General features: G+C 42.7%; 1 protein-coding gene across 5 annotated transcripts in view; it reads left to right on the top strand.

Moving 5' to 3' along the window:
• Nucleotides 1-3549: 3549 nt before the first annotated feature.
• The window catches only part of erc2 (ELKS/RAB6-interacting/CAST family member 2), a 38977-nt gene continuing 26801 nt past the window's right edge, over nucleotides 3550-15725 (top strand). For 4 of the 5 annotated variants that reach the window (XM_071494450.1, XM_071494448.1, XM_071494449.1 and 1 more), the window contains exons 1-2: nucleotides 3550-3669; nucleotides 8480-9286. In XM_071494450.1, coding sequence (XP_071350551.1) covers nucleotides 8615-9286 — 672 coding nt within the window. In that variant the 5' untranslated portion in view covers nucleotides 3550-3669; nucleotides 8480-8614. Of the gene's footprint in view, nucleotides 3670-3729; nucleotides 4100-8479; nucleotides 9287-15725 lie in introns of those variants that run through there. The other variant, XM_071494447.1, reaches the window with a different exon arrangement.

Raw genomic sequence — 15725 nt, 5'->3', positions numbered from 1 at the left:
GGCGAGAGCTGCAGGAAGACGGGAACCAGGGGGACATTGTTCTGTTTTGGAAAAGTCTGCAGGGCTATTTGTTCGAACACTTCTGAAGGATGCACTCACCTCATGGTGAAGTCACAGTGTGTGATGTCGTGAGTATAGATTGATCCATGCTGCAACAGAAGTTCCTCTGTCAGACCTGCTTACTGCATCCGTGGTTACCCTCAGGCAAATCTTATTTGTAATGCTGGCAGTCTGAATACTGGAGAGGAGCTGGTTCAGACCCAACAATATGTTATTGCTGTGTTGGTTGTCTCATTGTTGCAACTGTTTGATTTAATAGCAGAGACTATCTGTCCTAGTCTGAATTCTTACAAGTTCAAACATGAGGCACTAGTTCAACATTTTGGGAAATGTTTGTGCGCTGTCTTGCTGATTTAAATTAGAACATTAATACCACTGTCGTGCCTGTATGGTAAATATGAAGCTACTACCTTGAGTCTCGTCATCACCATGAGGTTACCAGGCAACCAGCCGAAAATCACTTTTTGTGTCTACAGACATTTCCATTGTGTTGTATTTGTGGTGTGTTCATGTTTTTGGTTGTGTTGTGACTATTTGCAGCACATGTTTTGTCGAATTGATGAAGATGTTTTCTTAAATTGTTCGTGTTTTGTCTATTTGCATGTGTTTTCTTAAGTTGCAGTGGGTTGAGCTCTCAGCTCTCAGCTCCATCCTTCATTGTCTTTAATGCATGCAGTGTTGGGGTAATTTTGCTTCCTCTTCTCAGTCTATAAGAATTAACTGGATCAGCTGTCTAAGAGTAGTGATGGAGCAAGAAATCACAGGAAAGACAGACAAAGACAAAGAGACATTGTAGCCCAGAGTAGTACCTGTCAGGCATGCAAATCCCTGTCCTTTGTTAGTATAAGCATAGCTCCATCTCTTGGTATAACCTTAACATTAGCCATCTTTAATCAGTAATGGAAAGTAACCAAGTACATGTACTCAAGTACTGTACCTAACTACAATTTTGAGGTACTTGTACTTTATTTAAGTATTTTCATTTTCTGCTTCTTTATAGACTGCTTCCCATCCATTAAAAATCAGAGGCTAATATTGTATTCCAGTGCATTTATTTGATAATTGTATATTTGATTAATGATGCAAAATATAATCAACAAATAAATTATGGTGTATTATTACATGTTAAGATGAGCTAAGAAAAGACTTAAATCATTCATCAGCTACCTGACATTGCATATTTACACATGTAAATACAATTATTATGCTTAGCCCCACCTTTACCAACTACAACACTGAAGTAATGCACACATTAATAGATCAATGACTATAGTCCACTTATATAATATACTGGTCCAAGACAACAGGCAATCAATCTGTAAAATCTGATCAGACTGATCTGATTAGAGAGTGTAACCACTGGATGGACAGAAAAACAGAAGCATCATACCATACAATACAAATGCCCTGCAGCATGTAGCAGTTAAGTAAATAGATTAGATTTTTGTTTGTAGTCGATTATATTCCTGGCATATGTGCCTTTTGTTAGATACAGTAGCTGACAATGAAGATTGGCAGGAAACATGGGCAGCGAGGGGAAGGACATGCAACAAACATCCCCAGCTGGGATGTTGTGGTCACATGGCGCACATCCCAGATGGTAGGGTGAGAGTCTGTTTTGGTTCAGCATGACCACACATCCCCTGTCTGGCATGTGCACCCAACACCACCTCAGACACCTGGCCCACAACCTTGTCGGGTCCCTGCCAGTGGCTGGCGTCTGGTCATACAGTAGTTCCCCTCCACTTGACTCAGGGCGCAGCTGAAGGATTGATGGGCGTTGTGGTAGGCCATGACTTGGTCAGGTGAAGGTTACAGCACAGGCATCAATCCAGTTGAATGGTCAACCTTTGTCAGTCACCTGGTGGAGTGGGCTGGTGACAACAGCAGAGTCATGGATAAAACAGCGGTAGTATGATACCAGGCCCAGGAAGCTTCACAGCTCAGTGATGTTGGCAGGGGTTGGCCAGTCCTGGACAGCAAGAATGTAGCTAGTGCATTGCAGAGCCCAACTGGCATGAGATAGAACTGCTCCAGCACCGAGTGCAGGCCGTCTTTGGTCTTTCATCAGGGGCTAACTCCCAGTAGCTGCTGTGAAGGTTTAAGGAGGGTGTTGTTGAATTGAGGGAGTGGGTAGGACTCCTTTTTGGTGACAGAATTAAGGCATCAGTAGTCCATGCAGAACTGCCTGCTGCCATCCTTTTTCCTCACCCAAAAGTCGGTGCTTCCCATAGACTGTTAGAGGCCTCGATCGCCTCAGCAGCAGCCATGTTGTGGATCATTTACTCCAACACCTTCCGTTACGTGAGGCTCAGCTGATGGGGGCATACATGTATGGGCTGGGCAGAGCCAGTCTTGATGGTGTGCTGGACCAGCCCAGTCTACCTGCAGTCTTTGTCTCTAGCAGCAAAAAAGTCTGTGTGGCCATCGAGGAGGAGTTTCAACTGTTGGCTTTGCTGCGGTGTGGGGCTGTCACAGCTGCATTGCCATAAGTCGTGTATGGCCTTGGTGGTGACAGTGGAGGGAAGGATGGTAGGCTTAGCGGTTGGAGCTGAGGCAAGGCTACTGATGGTGGGCGACTTGAACTGGACTGGAGCGCCATGGCAGTGGTGATGGTTACCCTAGATACGTTAATACAGGCTCCCCATTAGGTCACAAGGGCTAGGCCAGTGATGCATGGGTGATAATGGTGAACCAGAACTCGTGCACCAGCTCCTGGTTTCCAGCCTGGAGTCGCAGTGTTTTCTTCCTTTTCATGCCAGTCCGTTCCTTGTCCCTGCTGTCAGCTGGGTGTTGGTTGGTGACACCCCCTTCAGTCATTACGTTACTTTATTCTGAACAGTTCCATTTGCCATGAATACTTACAATTGGTATTTTAAGTGTAATTTGATACTAATACTTCTGTATTTTCATGTAAATAAAATGTATAATAACTTTTACTTTTTTTTTTTATTAATTTAACTTTTTTTTTAACTGAGTGAAAGCAGCAATACCAAGTAAAAGATCTGAGTAGGCCTACTTCCACCTCTTCCTTTAACCTACAGCATTACATTAGCATAGCTTACTGGGAGTGATACATAGCGTGGGAGGAAGTGCTGCCTGAGAGTCTAATTTTAGGGCCAAATAATACTCAATCAAGAAATAGCTGTACAAGTTTGGTTTGTAATCCGAGTCACCCATACATTTTTAAAAGAGACCTACCTATCCTGACATGTAAGCTACTGTATCTACATCACAGTAACATGGACACGCCGGTCAATAAGTGATCAGGGACATTTAGAGCCATTACTCAAAAAAAAAAAAAAAAAAAAAAAAAAAAAAATCAAACATAACCAGTTAATGTGATTGGACAGGGTCTAATGATTCCCATTCAGCACCAAGATGATGTGAAATTCAGTGCAGGCCGCTCACCGCATCTCATCCGCCCATCCCCTCCTGCCAGCTGCCACTTGCAGTAGTGGTGATGCTGCTCCCTGGTGTGTAGAGGAGGAGAGAGAGCGCGTCCGCTGCCCAATGACAGCGCAGGATGCTGAGAGAGGCTGCTGGGGTGAATGGAGGCGACAAGATGCCGTCTGGAGCGGCGAAGGAGAGGAATTAACATCGATAAAGGTATATTTTTCTCTCTTTTATTTTACACGCAGTCCATCCGCTTTTATTCTAGAGATACCGACGCTTTAAATCCGGTAAGTGTCCTCTCGTTTTGTGAGCGTTTTGTGAGCGACTTGCCGGAAGAAGCACGGGCTATGTGCGTTTAAAAAAATCCTTCTCATTCTGTGGTGGTTGATTGCATAGGCACAGCCAGTCAGTGATCACTTGATAGCTGAGCATTTGCATTTAAAAGCCGTGTTGAGACGATAGAGCAGCGCCGTATTTCAAAATAAAGGTTTCGGCACGGCGGGTTAGACTAATATTTCATTGGTGTGTTCAGGTGCTCGACGCACGCCACGCTGGAGCCATCCGAAAATGTAGGCCCAATGAGCTGTCAATTGCTGTCGTGCCCTCCTGTGCTGCATCAAATGTAATTCTGCCTACACCTAAGGTAGGAGACACTGAAGAGAAAACATTTAATTGAAAACAGATGTTCACGTTTGCTCAAGATAAACATCTGTCGAGGACGTTTCGCGTGTTTTCCCGAGCCTATTAGAAGCCACCGCTAACGAGCAGTTTTCATTAAACATTGGGACGTGTTGGTCGGGTTAACCGGGCCATTTGGAGTAGCACATTTACATTCTCTCATCCAATCAACCAACCAGTGAAGTCAATGTGAAGCATGGGGGCGTTGAGGCTGTGTAGTAGAATACGTGATGAGGAGGCTGCATGTGTTGCATGCACTTGCCAAAGTGGCACTGCGCCGCTCTGAACCGGTTGGTGCTTCTTTTCACATGACATTTCTCTATTATCAACCTATTGTAAAGGCTATTTATAGAGGAACGTCCTTCTTTGTCCGCTCCAGACATGCGCTCTGACCTCAAAAGCACACTCTCATAACCCAAGATCCCAGGTTTCAACCAGCAGTCTCATCCACTACAGTTTCAGCAGAGTGAAAACAAAATGCCTGCATGCTGGCTTTCCAAATGTCATGATTGCCTTATAGAAATCAGTCTCACTGACCCCACTGATAAACCCAGCATTGCCTGTGGTGAAGTCTTTTTTTCCGAACATCTGTATCCTCTCTGCTGTTTCCGCACCACTGCTCACTGACTTGCCAATGATAATTTCTTCAGTGGTCTATATTGGCATTTGCTGACAGGTTTTTGGGTGCCATTAACTGTAATTACTTATTAGTACCTCAGCAACTGACTGTTCAGAAATGACTGCCAGCAGCAGCATGTCCAGTACTTCTGAAGAGCTGCATAAAAAAAGCTCTCTGAAAAAAAAAAGATATCTGTATAATTACAGATAACAGCCTACAGCTGCTGTGATATTTTACTTTCAATATCCTTTATTTAACTGTAGAGTGGAATCAAGGGTTACAACTGGCCTTGTCAGCTGGCATCCCTTGTGGTAGTCCAATATTATCACTGTCCCTGCAATAATATGATAGTCCACTGTCTTATTGCACTTTGGTCACTTCCCTCCTTCTGGCATCCTCAGCAATGTTCCTTGGTGCTGTGTGGATCTGGCTGATGCAGTGGTGAAATCCTCCAATGCAGATATGAAATTTTACTTTAGAACAGGGTTAGAATAAAATGATTTGAGTAATGTTGTTAAATAGGCGTAGAAAATTAGTGTTGAACATTGTTGTGTTTGTCAGGGATTTGCAGACAACAATAAGTCAAATAATTGATTTAGTTAAGCAACAAAAGATTCATCTACAACAATTTTGGAAATTGCTTAACCATTTAAGTCATTTATCAAACTAAAACTTAACATTTATAGACAAAAATGAGGGAACTGAGGGAATTTTTTTTTTGTTTTATAAAATTGAAAACCGAACATTTTTTGTGTTGGACTGATAAAAACAAATAAAAAGTCATTTCAGTATTCCACTTTGGCCATTTTTCACTATTTTCTGGCAGTTCATGGACTAAAGGCTTAATTTGATTAATCAGAAAAGTACAGATAGATAATGAGCTTTTTAGCTTATTTGATCAAACCACATGAATTCAGTATCTCCATCCCAATGACACAAGGCAATCAATTTGTAAAATCTGATCAGACTGATCTGATTAGAGGCTGTATCCACTGAATGGACAGAAAAACAGAAGAAATCATACAATACAAATGCCCTGCAGCATGTGGCAGTTAAGTAAAGACATTTGATTTTTGTTGGTAGTCGATTATATTCCTGGCATATGTGCCTTTTGTTAGATACAGTAGCTGACAGTGAAGATTGGCAGGAAACATGGGCAGCGAGGGGAAGGACATGCAACAAACATCCCCAGCTGGGATGTTGTGAACACATGGCGCACATCCCAGCTCACTGGTCCACTAGCGTGGCACAGTTGGCATAATTTTTCAAACTCTTCCTCATGTCACGTTACATATTTTTTTCTGTAGTTCACAATTATGAAGGCAGCTACATAAGTGAATCATAGTTGCAGTTGAATACCACTTGATAGAATGTGTCAGCTTCAATAGGGGGCTGACAAACAGGAGTTTTCACAGCAGCGTTAGATAACGTGAGGGAGATGCACAAAGGAGCCGGAGAGTCGCTGCCTGGATCACTGGTGAATCAGTGGTGACATGGGCAAAGTCTGAAAAATGATGATAACACACGGCGAACACAGACGAACTTAATGAAAGAGGTAAAGTCATTACAAGTAGATCCTAACAAACACTGACTGAGAGAAGCTTCAGAGGAGCAGTACGGACTCAAAAATGACCACTGAGCTGAATCAACAGCACTAACAGTTGTTTTGTTTGTACTGTTTCCACTGCACTGCTGTTACTGTTTTTACTCCTAAACCATTTAGCAGCCAGACTTCACAGACCTGCTGTATTAAGCTGACCAGTGAAGATAAGCGCAGCCGTGTTTGTTGTTGCATATGTCTGCATATTAAAATTTGAATTTGTCTCTCAGAGAAACTAAAAGAATATTTTACAGTATGAATTCAACATCTTAAACAGATTCTGTTTGATTTGTCATGCCATTTTATATCTGTACAGTCCCATATAATTTCTAGACACCTGTTACTTAAAATAACTATGACAGTGTCCTGTGCGACCTCCTGCAGTGATTTGCCCCTGGCCAAGAGTTTCCTGACAGGTGATGCTTCAGTGAGTGCAGCTGAGGGATCCTGTAATCCAAAATGTTACTGAGGAGACACATGGTTCTCTGTGCCAGGAATTGTCATTTCATCTGTCCCTCAAATTAAAATAAAAGAATTAACAGGAAGTTAAAAACTTTTGATCGTAAGAAAGGAAGCACCCATATAGCCTACAGGCTGTCATGTCACCCTGGCACTCCTGCAACACAGGCCACCTACATTTGGCCACAGTTTTTTTCCACACCTTTTGGAAACTTCTGCTACTGTTATGTCAGACGACTGAGGTGCTTTATCAGTGTTAGTCCAGACATAGTCACCATGGCAACTGGGTCTGAGCAAGAGTCACCAGAGGAGAGAAAGTACGATAGTTCACTTTGATTGAAGAGTCTATTTTTTTCTCCAATATCATTCACCTAAATACAGCTGCTGTACAGTGACTTAAACAGCCTGAGTCAGTGTCTTTGTCTTTAACGTTTGTTGTTCACAGCTTTCTCTGTTTTGTCTAAAACACATCTTCCATAGTGTAATAATGGCACTGTCATTACCTGCCATCTCCAGCTTTAATAAATCACAGCCTGGGATGTATCTTGTGATAAATGGAACCTGAAGATGGCATGAAATGGCAGAGCCATTATTACACTATTAAAAATTCAGCCTCCCATATGCTTTTCTCCTGGTTAGAAGGATCTGCACTATTTTACAATATTTTACAATATTAATTAAAGTTGTGGCTAGAAAAGCTGATTAGGTTTTAGTCCCACAGTGTGGTATGTTGTTATGATTATCTTATTTAGCTGATCACCTTTTTAGAACTGAGCAAAATATAATTTGTAAGGTATTCTTCCTCTATGTGTCCCACCTATAACATCAGTATTGGCAAACTAACATAAAGGTATGCTCCACCCAATTCTCTGCACAGTCATACTGTGAATTGCAAAATATCAGTGGTTATTAAATCACTGCAAGTCTCTTTGTTTTAATTTGTAAGGTTTATATGTTTATGAGACAATGCAATGCAGCAGAGGATTACTTTACGTCAAATACCATGGGCCTGATAATGTTAGCTGTCTTTCATAACTGATTTTTATTTCTTTGAGCTACAGCTATTGTGTTGATTGTATTGCTTAGTTCAACACAGTGCCCTTTGTTAATGTACTCTGTTGCATTTTAAACCATATCAGCATACACTGTTGACTTTTTGTATATATGTGATGTTATGAGCTAACTAATTAACAAATCCACTTTCCAAAGTCCTCTCCACAGGAAATACAGGAAGAGCTGATTAGACCAGCAGTAGACCATGGATATGTTTTTTACTCTTATATGAGGCAGTTGGCCATCACTGTTCAGAACAGACTAATGTGTTGTAAGATAATTAGTCTTGTTATGTAGCTGATATACTGTGTGGTTGTAATGCTGCTTTGTCTTTCCTGACTGTCTCAGCAGAAGTAATGGGATTTAGATATTTGTTGGCCAGTGGGAAATCCAGGATGATGCTGGGAAAATCCTGTGGGCCATTTGAAACGGGAGCAACATACAGAAATACAGTCTAGTGTCTAACAGGCCCAATCTATTTGTTTTACCAAGTTCAGTTTCTGGGGAATGTACTATTTTTTAAAGTTTAGACATTTTTTCTTACCGAGTCTTTCATCTGATTCGTATAAATGGTTGTTATTCACCTAACAGGTGCTTCTCTCCTGTTTCCTCAGATCTGACTTTGATGTGCTGCACCTATTAAGGCATGAAATAAGTCACCCATGTGTGGTTCAGAGAGTCAGAGCAGTCTCATTTCAGCGCGCCCCTGTTAAGGACCCTCTGGTGGCTACACCGCCGATTCACAGGACATGTACGGCAGTGCCAGAGCTGTAGGCCATATAGAGAGCAGCCCCGCACGGTCCCCGCGCCTGCCAAGGTCCCCCAGACTGGGCCATCGGAGGGCCAACAGTGGGGGCGGGGGTGGTGCGGGGGGCAAGACGCTCTCCATGGAGAACATCCAGTCCCTCAACGCTGCCTATGCTACATCAGGGCCCATGTACCTGAGTGACCACGAGGGCGTGGGCTCCACTGCCACCTACCCCAAAGGCACTATGACTCTGGGTCGCGCCACCAGCCGGGCCATGTACGGGGGCCGCGTCACAGCCATGGGCAGCAGTCCCAACATCGCTTCAGTGGGGCTGCCCCATGCTGACCTTCTGTCTTACAGTGACCTGGGCTCCCTCTCCATGCTGCACCCCCACCACCACCAGGGGGTGCCCTCCGCCCTGCTGAGGCAGGCGGTGCGGGGCAGTGGGGGGGAGCTGCTGGAGATGCAGGCCCAGCTCAGGGAGATGCAGAGGGAGAATGAGATTCTGCGCAGGGAGCTTGACCTGAAGGACAGTAAGTTGGGATCTTCCACCAACAGCATCAAGAGCTTCTGGAGTCCTGAGCTGAAGAAGGAGAGAATCATGAGGAAAGAAGAGGCTGCACGAACATCAATCCTTAAAGAGCAGATGAGAGTCACTCATGAGGAGAATCAGGTGAGACCAGCCATCTGAGGTAATCCACTCATTACTGCAGTGAATTTCACTTGCTGCTAGTCTGTTGTCTTTCTATTTTTTCAAGTATTGTCTCTTTTGATCCGTGTCTCTGCTTTCACCATTCTTTTCTCTGCAATAGACCACTGTCATCCCCAGTCCAAGAAATCAGAGAATTACTGCAGTCAGTCATGTTTTTCAGTACTTGTGGAAACCTTTCTGGAAAGAGTTCTTTGTGTACATAAATATTTAACACACACTCTCCTCACCTAGTACTCCAGTACAGAATCAATGTCAGAGAGATCACTTGAGCCACAGGAAATACAAACCCTTTAATCTTGTTTTCTATAATCTAGTTTTTGAAATCTGTGCTAATATACAGAGCCTCCTGTCCTGTATGAAACCATTGTGTACTCCACAGTTTTAACCATACAAACCTGCTCTCAGCTGTGTAACGACTGAGTGAAAAGCATGATGACACTGCCAGCAGGTGAATTGCAGCTTGTGCAGTGTAGAGTTTGGCCAAAGTAACACTTTGTTTGAGTTTATTTTATCAGATTGTTGTTATCAGACTGACCATAGAGAGTGAGATTGCTTGCCTCATTGTGGGGGTGTAGTCATGTCCCAGTTAAATCAGTTACTGACAAGAGTAGGCACAAGGCCCAGAGACAAATGTCAAGGACGCTTAAACACTTAATGTTTGTCTTACTCTCGCTCCGTCTCTCTCTCTCTCTCTTTCCTTTACTTAGTCTGACTTTGACCATTTCTCTCTGTCTACCTCTGTTCATCTGGCCTAAGATTTAGTCTGGTTTTCTTTTGTAGAAAAATATAAATTTGCAGATATACTCCACCTCTCTTTTAATTCTGCTAAATTGCCCCACGTGCATTCTTCTAACAGTGAGCTGAAAATGCGATACCAACAACGGCAATAATGTAGATATATAAACAGCCAGACATCACTCACTGCACTTGTATTCGGTATGGAACAATGCTCTCTGTGTGATTTTCATGTTTAGTCTTTAAAGTTGCAGGTTTACATTGTCCTCTTCAAAATGAGAACAAATTTCATCATCTGTGGGATATACAGTATATAACAGCAAACAGTTAGCTGACTCATAGTGCGGACAGAACGTTTGCATATAAAACCCTTGCTTTAGTTGGATATTCCTGCTGCAAGTGAAAGTGCAGAACACACTGAGATAGATTGTGGAATAGGTCAACGTATTGCATGGCTGGCTAGATGAAGCTGTACAGTGTTTTTTTTTTTTGTTTTTTTTCTTTTTGAGACAGGCTGTGGCATGATGCAGCAAATTACACAACGCCTCAAGCAACGTAAAGGCTGAATTTTACCAGCTGGTTGTGGTTTGTGCCAGTCTGTCTACATTTCTGTCGGTCGAGCTGAGTGATGCTGTCAGACACAGAGTAGCCAGTAGGCCGCTCATTACTCAAAGCGGCATGCACTGTCACTCCACCTCTTCAAGGTCATAGCAGGATACCATTAGTGTGACCCTTAAATGAGACCAGTCTGCCTGTGCACGTCTGCTTGGGTGTGTGCATATGGACGTTGCCCTCTAAAAAGAATAGGTCTTCACCTGAGTGTGAAAAGGCTGCAGTTTTCCAGCTCGCTCCTGAAGCAGTGCCACGCTGGGAAGGATGTGGAGCTTTCTGCCTCACAAATGGATGGTTTTACCTGCTGGCGATCCCTAGAGGGGAGCCTGAGGTACTTTGATTCCTTTATAACTTTATGATTCATGAAAATATGTAAGGACAATGTTGTGGAAAAGAATGTGGCTATTCAAGCTAAACCATCACTGCTGCTGACAGGACCCAAGCCATTCATCACTTCACTTATTTCTTATGTTCAGTGCGATTAAATACTCAACACAAATCCTCGTGTACAATGTATTTTTAGCTTGAGTTCATACACTGTAGAAGCTGAATGTGTCCAGCAGAATATGAAAGCTGTGGGCTTTTATGCCTTTGTGCTTGTTACAAAGAGAGGAATCTTTTTTTTATGCTCAGCCTTGTCCATCAGTGTTCTCTCTGACTCTGCGCTGAATGATATTTATATCCCTCCTGGTAGGGTTCATTAATGAAGTATGTCAGCTAATAAAAGGCAGATGTGCCTTGTTACTATAATTGGTCTTTTCTGTCTTGATTTCTGGGGCTGTGAGGTGTCCTTACGTAAGTGTGCACTTACGGTGGGATGGTTTGGTCACACCCATCAGGCTGGTTGAAAGACTGACTGAGGAGCAAATTTCCTCATTAATAATGGAGTAGTTTCAGGCCAGTCATTAACTCTGTCTTGTAGCACCCTTTACAATTGCATCAGGTGCCTCAGGCCTCTGTTAGCTTGAGCAAATGCCATGCATTATTTATCTTGTGAAAAATAAAATCTGAGAATATATGCAGCCCTTTTTTTTTTTAACCACATCTCAGGAAAAGAATAAAGCAATTCAGGCATTAGAGTCTGTTTTGTAAAGCACACACTTCACTGTGAGTGAAATACCAACCATTGCCTGCAGAGCTTTAATCAAGATAGTCAATGGTCATGACTAAAGGTAGTGATTAGCCCAGGACTGTTTTGTGTGGTGCATTTTTAATGTACTCTGCAACTGGCTCAGGCTGTTATGTAGCAAAACTGTTTGACTTGAATTCAGTGTAATTTTTTGTCATGCTGAAGCTGGACAGGAGCTGCTGGAGGCAAGTGTGTGAGCTAGAGCGTACCATATCTGACTGAGTCATGACCACTGCTGTTCAGCCACCCAGTCAGCCTTCATCAACGCAATCCCCAAAATGGAGGCTGAGCTGCTGATCTCACACTGCCTTGTCTGTGCCTCAGACATGACATGTTGTCTAGTTTTTTTTTTCAGTCTTTACTGTAAGCTGCTGATGGTTACATGTCACTGCTCAAAGTGTGAACATGTGAACGCGGTGGGACTGTTGTGTCTCTGCAAAGTGCTGGGGGTTGGGCATACAGCATGTGGAGCACATGCTGTGAATAAGCATGTATGGTACATACAGTCTGTGGTGAGTATTGTGTGTGTGTGGATGGAGATGTTTGCATTTTTGATTAGAGGTTTCGTCCCTTTGTAGTTATGCCAGCTGCTAATGTGTGCATGGGTTTAGTCAACACCACCAGGCTGTATTGTGTGTGGGAGGCGTATTATCACATTTGTTTGCACATGTGCTTCATATAAAGGCGTTGAGCTCTGTTCAGTCAGAGGCAAACAAGGTTGCAGCAGTCATAATATGCACAAGAAGCAAAGGTATTGATGTTTACAGCGATGTCAGGACATGGTGAGCTCATGTGAACACAGGAAGTATCATGTGAACAGTCAAAGAGACCATGGATCCTCTCTGTAGCCCCCTCCCCCAATCTGAGCAAATAAGATGGCTGCTGCTCCATCCAGAGGAAGGTGATGAAATGAGGAGTCTCTCTCTCCTCATCTCAACAAGACGAGATGAAATGCAGAGAAGCAGGTGGACATTTACAGACAGCAAGGCTGGTAAGATTAAGGTGAGAGTGGAGGGTAGAAGAACAAAGCAAAGGGGAGAAGACGTGTTACAGTCCACTGGTGCCTTTTTCCTCCAGAGCTGCACTGTTTTAGATTAGTTCAGAGAAGTGCCAACAGTGCAGAAATGTCCATCTTAACAAGTGAAGTAAGAATCCAACGGTGAGGATGAATTCCTGTAATTTCTACTGCACTTTTCCTTTTTTTTGTTGGAACTTTTCAGAAACATATGTAAACCCAATATACTGAGACATCACAGAATAATGCAGATTACTTCATTTATCATAATCTAATCTAAAATTGTAATATTTTAAGGTGTAAGAGTGAGATTTTTGTGGCAAGTATCGACCAAACAAGTATATCTTAGGATAACATTAGGAAAATAATTGCAAATTTTCCCACTGTGGGACTAATAAAGGCTAAAGGCAAGCTTAATATGCAGGAATGAGGGATGAATACAAAGAGTGAAAGAAAACGAGAAGCATTCTGAGAAGTAGAGTGGGTTTGTTACTGCAGCCCTTTTTGAGCTGTGTGTCTTGGCTGATGTTTGCAGCATTAAACTCCACAGCAGTTTATGTAATTTGTTTGTTTAGGGTCATCGTCCATGTTGTTCCTCTTCTCCTCTTGGTCTGGAGCGCCAAGTGACTCTCTACCATCTCAGATTTAAGAAGCAGTGACACGCTGACACATGCGCAATTGGGTTAAAATATTATTTGGACCAAGAGGTGTTTTGAATCAACGCCTGCATGACAATGGTTTTGTGATTTACATTTATTTGAGTGGTTTATTGATTAGCACTGGGAGATAGACTGTTTGATTTTGTGTAATATCACTGTGAAATTCTATATCTTCACCTCATCATTACCCAGCAGCTGTGAATCTATTTTGGATTAGTGTGAAATGACAGATTTAATACATAGTATTAAATCACATTCATAGTGCATATGCCAGAGCCTAACAGATGAACTGGTGCTCATGCAGGCTGTGTTGTCCTCTTACAGATAAAATATAGAGGCTGATACTCCATCACAATGCAGCAAATAAAAATATTGGGGGGAAAAAAGCAAAATAGAGCAAAAATGCTCCAAGAATCATTTCAACATTTTTTTTTGTGAAATGTCTTGACACCAATTTGCTGGATAACCATGATATTTGGTACAGACATTCATATCCCCCTCTGGATGAGTTGTCATAATGTCGGCAATCTCTTAACCATTAATCTACCATAACCATTACCATCACGTGTGTGTGTGTGTGTGTGTGTGTGTGTGTGTGTGTGTGTGTGTGTGTGTGTATGTGTGTGTGTGTGTGTGTAATATAGACTGCATGGACTGCATTTACATAGCGTTTTTCCAGTCTTAACAACCACTCAAAGCACTTTACACTAGAATCAGAATCAGAATAAGTTTTATTCTTGATAAACGTCTCAGAAGGTTGGTGGTTTGAGTTGCATTCACCCATTCACACACACATTCATACAGTGCACATCTCTGTCACACACATGCATACAATGCACACCTGGCACAATCTGGGATTCAGTAACCATTCAGAATCCAGCCCAAGGACACTTTGACATGAACCACCAACCTTCTGAGACACTGTACCTCCTGAACCACAGCCGCCCCAAATATCAGGGTTCTCTTCCACACTTTGACACTGACTAAATGAAAGAGAGCCTAGCTCCTTACAGTATCATCTACCCAGGCAAGTCTGATACTCTTCAGATAATAAACAGAAATATAAATAGAAAATATTAGAAGTGACCTTCTGCAAACTGGGTGAATGCTGAAAAGTACTCTCAGATTTCTGCATTCACGCTGCTTTCTAGCTTTCTTTTAGCTGAGTGGCGATGGATAAATGCCTGGCGTTTGCTGGCGCGGCTGTGGGAGTAATTGTATATTGTCAGCCATCACGACATACAACACAGAGATTAAGAATGTAGTGAGCAGTAGGCCTCTCTGACTCAGTGCTTTGGAGCTGTCCATCTGTCAGATGCAAACACCCACTCTTTCTAACACACATACACATATACAGTGTACCACACATATAGCTGCTTGTGCCTGTGCCACCTGATAAAAGAACTGAATGTCAACAGCTTCCAGTATCAATCTGTGGACAGGGTAGCTTCAGCAGTCATCATTGCAAAACACATTTTAAGCCATGCTAGCGAAGTGGCAGTAGGTATGTTGGTCAGTCCGTTGGTCCAGACTGAAATATCTTAACAGCTATTGGATGAATTGCCACGAAATTTAGACCATTCATTCACCGGCGCCTACGGGGAAAAGTCAAACCTATTGACTGACTTCTCCACCAGTGCGACAATGAGGTGGACATTTTTAGATTTTAAGTCATATTTCTCAATTTGATATTGGATGGTTGCCATGAATGGATTGTCATCCTTCTCATTGTCACTTAATAACTTAAGTGATCCTCTGACTTTTCACCTAGCGCCACCATGAGGTTGAGATTTGTGTTTTTTGGTGAAATGGTGATTCCTTAACTTCTCTCTAGTGCCACCATTAGGTCAAAAGTTTAATTTCAGTTTTGGACCAAATACCTGCAAAAAACAAAGTAAAGCCTCACAGAGCTGCCACTATGCCCGCAGACTCTTAATCTTGTGAAAAATCAAAGCTATCGTGTGCTTCTGGATTTGTAATTAACCTGCATCTAGGCAGACCGAGCTTCTGACATTTTCAGGTTTTGGGGAGATGAGGAGGATGGCAGAACCCAGCTCCTTGTCTATTGTAGCTCTCAGAAGGATTTTGTGTTTCTGCACAAAAGGATTTTTGACAGCCAGTTACTCCTGGCTGCCCCAGGTGTCAGTTAGAGGGGGAAGCGCTGTAGCTCAACATCTCTGCTTGACTTGTGAAACCCCTGGAAGCTCATTTTCAGGATATGCAGCGGAAGAGAAGCCTTCCTTTGAGGTT

Source organism: Trachinotus anak, unplaced genomic scaffold (assembly GCF_046630095.1).
Source record: "Trachinotus anak isolate AG129_WGS33_773 ecotype Australia unplaced genomic scaffold, CSIRO_AGI_Tana_v1 ptg000013l, whole genome shotgun sequence".
NCBI lineage: Eukaryota > Metazoa > Chordata > Actinopteri > Carangiformes > Carangidae > Trachinotus > Trachinotus anak.
The sequence above is the reverse complement of the archived record's forward strand: the minus strand, read 5'-3'. Positions and strand labels throughout refer to the sequence as shown.